The sequence below is a fragment of the Elephantulus edwardii genome, unplaced genomic scaffold, assembly GCF_000299155.1.
Source record: "Elephantulus edwardii isolate Elephantulus edwardi_28Jun2011 unplaced genomic scaffold, EleEdw1.0 scaffold00032, whole genome shotgun sequence".
Taxonomy (NCBI): domain Eukaryota; kingdom Metazoa; phylum Chordata; class Mammalia; order Macroscelidea; family Macroscelididae; genus Elephantulus; species Elephantulus edwardii.
Genome location: NW_006399782.1, coordinates 7482785 through 7486825, shown reverse-complemented (window position 1 = coordinate 7486825; position 4041 = coordinate 7482785). Strand labels below are relative to the sequence as shown.

At 37.1% G+C, this 4041-nt stretch overlaps 1 protein-coding gene across 1 annotated transcript in view; it reads left to right on the top strand.

The window, feature by feature from the left end:
• The window catches only part of SEC22A (SEC22 vesicle trafficking protein homolog A (S. cerevisiae)), a 61548-nt gene that overhangs the window by 53494 nt on the left and 4013 nt on the right, over positions 1–4041 (top strand). Inside the window, exon 6 of the mRNA XM_006884228.1 lies at positions 2626–2691. Within this exon, the coding sequence (XP_006884290.1) occupies positions 2626–2691 (66 nt within the window). The remainder of the gene's footprint in view (positions 1–2625; positions 2692–4041) is intronic.

Below are 4041 nucleotides of genomic sequence, written 5' to 3'. Positions count from 1 at the left end.
GTTATTAAAGTATGAGGACTACAAACCAAATGGGTAGTCAGCATTCTCTTGAGGCAGACTTCAATACTAAACATAGTTATTTGGATAAGTATATAAATATAGATCCCACTTTTGCTGTTGTTGGTTGCTATCAAGTTGACTACAACTTGAAGCACAACAGCTTGAAACATTGCTTTGTCTTGTACCAGTTTCTCAGACTCTGCTGAAGTTGAAGTCGCCATGTCACTCTATCTCATTGTAGTTCTTTCTCTCCTTCGCAGACCTGCCACTTTTCCAAGCATGATTCCATTTCTAAGGCCTAGCACTTCCTGACATTTTGCCCAAAGTATGTGAGGTGAAATCTCTCTACCCTAAGCCCTTAGGAACACTGGCTGCACTTCTTACAAGACAGATTTGTTAGGGGTTTTTTGGTCAGTCCAGGTTTATTCAACATTGTTTGCCAAAACCACAGTTGAAAGGCATTAACAAGGGAAAAGGGGCATTAATTCTTCTTTAGTCTTCCTTGTAATTTCATTCTCTCTTTTTCTGACTGCTATTAAGTCAGAACCAACTTGTGGTTGACAATCCAATGGGTTTTCAGAGACAGCAAATCTCACAGGAGGAGATTGACCATCATTCTCCCATAGAGCAGCTAGTGGATTTGATCCTCCTGCCTTGATATGTGCAGAACAATTCCTTACCCACTATGCCACCAGAACTCTCTAGTTGTCCCCCTGTTGTTATGTGCCATTGAGTTGACTATGACATAGCAACCATATGCACAATAGTTCTGAACTCCGTCCCATTGTGAGCCAATCTCACTGTCTCTGACACACCTACCCTCATTACCCTAGTTACTGTTATCAGTCCATCTCATTCAGGGTCTTACTGTCCTGGGCTATCCTTCCACGCTTCCAAGCATGATGTCCTTTTCCAAGTACGACCCCTCCTAACCACATACCCAAAGTATGTGAGATGGAACTTCACTATCCTTGCCTCTAAGGAACATTCTGGCTGCACCTTTTCCAGGATATACTTATTTTTCCTTTTGACAGTGCATGAATATGATCTTTTTCTATCTAGAATAGGCTTAAAAATGGGCTAGTAATGCCTCTCCATGGTATAATGGCGTTGTCTAAAACAACTCAGACACAATTATGTAGAGTCAGAACCAACCCGTAGCTGAACCTCTAGCGGATTTTCATAGGCAGTAAGTCCGGTGGAAAGAGATTACCCATCTTTATCCCTTGGAGCCACTGGAGGATTTGAACCATCAGAGGGCACGCAGCCTTTTGGGATAGTAGTGCAACTCCCTATGGATTGTGTCACCAGAGCTGACCTAATCCTAGCCTGTGTAAATTTTCATCATTCTTTATTTTACAAATTTCTCTGTGGGAAAGATGAACTTTATAATCAGAAAAATAGATCATTTTTAAAATAAATGACTAAAGAAGAAAATCATTAAGCAACATTTGTTTAAAGTCTTAACTATTACAGTGGATAGGTTTCATTTGCCTTTCCCTACCTCTGGAGTAAAACTGGTCTAAGCGTCCCAGACAGATTAATGCTTCCTATTTTGAGGTCTTCTCAGTAGGATAAGCCACTTTCCCTTTCTTATAGTCAGTCCTATTGTCTAATATCAATTCCAAAGGGAATTTTCTCTTTATACTATTTCATGAACACATGCTTGTAAGAGATAACTCCTGTGTTTTGTGGAGATTACACACACACACACACACACACAAGAAGGAAAAGCAAATTTAATGCTCCTACCTAGAAGAAAGTAACATTATAAGACCTTGCCAAGTTGTGTAATGTTGCTGTTATATATCATGAAGTCAAAACTGACTTGATACTCCTGTGGTTTTCAGAGGCAGTAAATTTCACAGGAGGAGGCTGCCTGTCTTTCTCCCGCTAAGCAGCTGTGAATTCTACCAGCATTCCTTTGGGTGGGCTGTGCAGCTCCTTACCACTAAGCCAAGGGTTGGAGAAGTTTTAGACCTCCATTAGTTTTGGTTTAAAAGAAGTACTCTATGCATGATCTACCTCTTGATTTTCCTCTGGGTGCCTGTTTTTTAATACCATTACATGCCTGACTGACATTTATTTTTCTTGTTGTGATTTAGCACACTCTAGTGGACATTAGCTTTCCTGTTTTCACAGTTGTGTTTTGCTTTTAAAATCATATCAAATTAATTTATTGAACAGTTCAGTGCTATGTTTACTACATAGTAAATCTTATCAATATTTATTTGAGTCAAGTAGTTACACTAGTGAGAAGAAGTAATGTTACAGGCCTCCAGGGTGTTGTGCATTTCTATATGGTTTCTTAAGTAGCAAAAGGAAGACTTTTACCTTATGTGGGAATGTTTTCCCATCGATTTTCATTTTTTCTTAGGTGAACTGAAATTGTTGAGGGAGGACAACAAAGAGAAGAACTCCTATAATCTTCTGTCTCCTACTCTTTCAGTCTGATAATGATATATTTTATATTTCTATTTCAGGTCTCTTGAGAGTTTTTACATATCATTTTGTGAAAATTTTGGTCATGTGTGCATAAACATTGTTATTTTCCTGTACTGGTGCATTGTTTGTGGAGATGGTGTTCTACTAGAAAAATATTAATCACTTCTTTTCTTTGTACAGAGTGATGGGGAGGACTTTAATTACATCATTGCATTTTTCCTTGGAACAGCAGCCTGTCTTTACCAGGTAAGATCTTTATCATTTAGAAGCACTTACCCATTAGTCTCTGTTTCAAGAATCAATTTTAATCATTTTTTAAATGCCTGTGCATTTTAAATGATCAAATATATTGTCTTGTTCTTTGCCTCTCTTTTTATTTGAGTCTCTATTATCTTTGTGGTCTGATCTCTGACTTTAGTTGACAGATCAGTATAAACTTAGTATTAAATGTCTTTCTGTGCCAGGACTTCAGTAGGGATGTCATCTTCCCAGGACACTGTAGACTAATTCCCATCGTCATTCCACTAACTAATTGTTCTGTCTGCAGTCTCTGATTGTACCCAGTTCGAAGAGCGTGTATTTTTTCGAAAATATTCATTAGGGTAAAAGCAAAATTTTAGGAAATGCAATTTAGCAGTGATGAATAGGATGAATTATATGAGTAGAGAGATTAAATAGTAGTGGAAATAAATTAACTGGGTGGTGATTCTGCCACTTTAGCCAAAAGATGACGAGAATCTAAACTGTAATAGTAGTAGTAGTAGTAGTAGTAGTAGTAGTAAGCCTAGAAAAAAACCAAAAAACACAACATTGAGGAAGAAAACATGTCTAATAGAGAAGACAGAATAGAAATGATACTTACAGAGGGAGCAGGTTTTGTGCCGGAGTGACACAGATGCTTCCAAGCCCAGAGGAGACACTTAGAGGGAAACATGAATAACTATGCCATTTTCCCACAGTCAATAATTTTTTTGTCAGAATGTTTTAGAGGAAGGTCTTCGACTGAACTTTTGTAACTGACACATTTTGCTAACTTGCACAGAAAGGATATGTTACAAGGATTTAGAATGACAAATATAAGACAGCCTAAAATTTTGTAAGGAAATATTTTTAATTCCATTCAATTTTCAAGTGGCTTTGATTTTTTTATTCTTTTTTCCTTAATTATTTAAATTGTTTTCAGAACTTTCCCCCTGTCAGATTTGAAAAATTTAACAATAATGAATGGCATTTCATGTAGGAGATACGAAAAGTTCTATTTGTGAATGTTACATAATGCTTTAACTTTATGAAGTATTTTTTAACATAAAATTTAAACTTTAATTCTTGAAATCCTCTGGCACAGAGGATATTATCCCATTGCAAAAATGAGAAACTGAAGCAGTTTCAGTACTCTCCTGAGGTCAGAGAGACAACATGTGACGAAGTCAGAATTTAACTCTAACTCTCCTCCTTCCCAGAAGTGGAAACTCCTTTGGCAGTTGGGTTTACATATGTTTCAAACATTGTGCTGCACAACCTCTAAATACTTTAGCATGTATTTCCTAAAAACAAAGACATCCTTCTACTTAACTATGATACCATTATCATACCCCA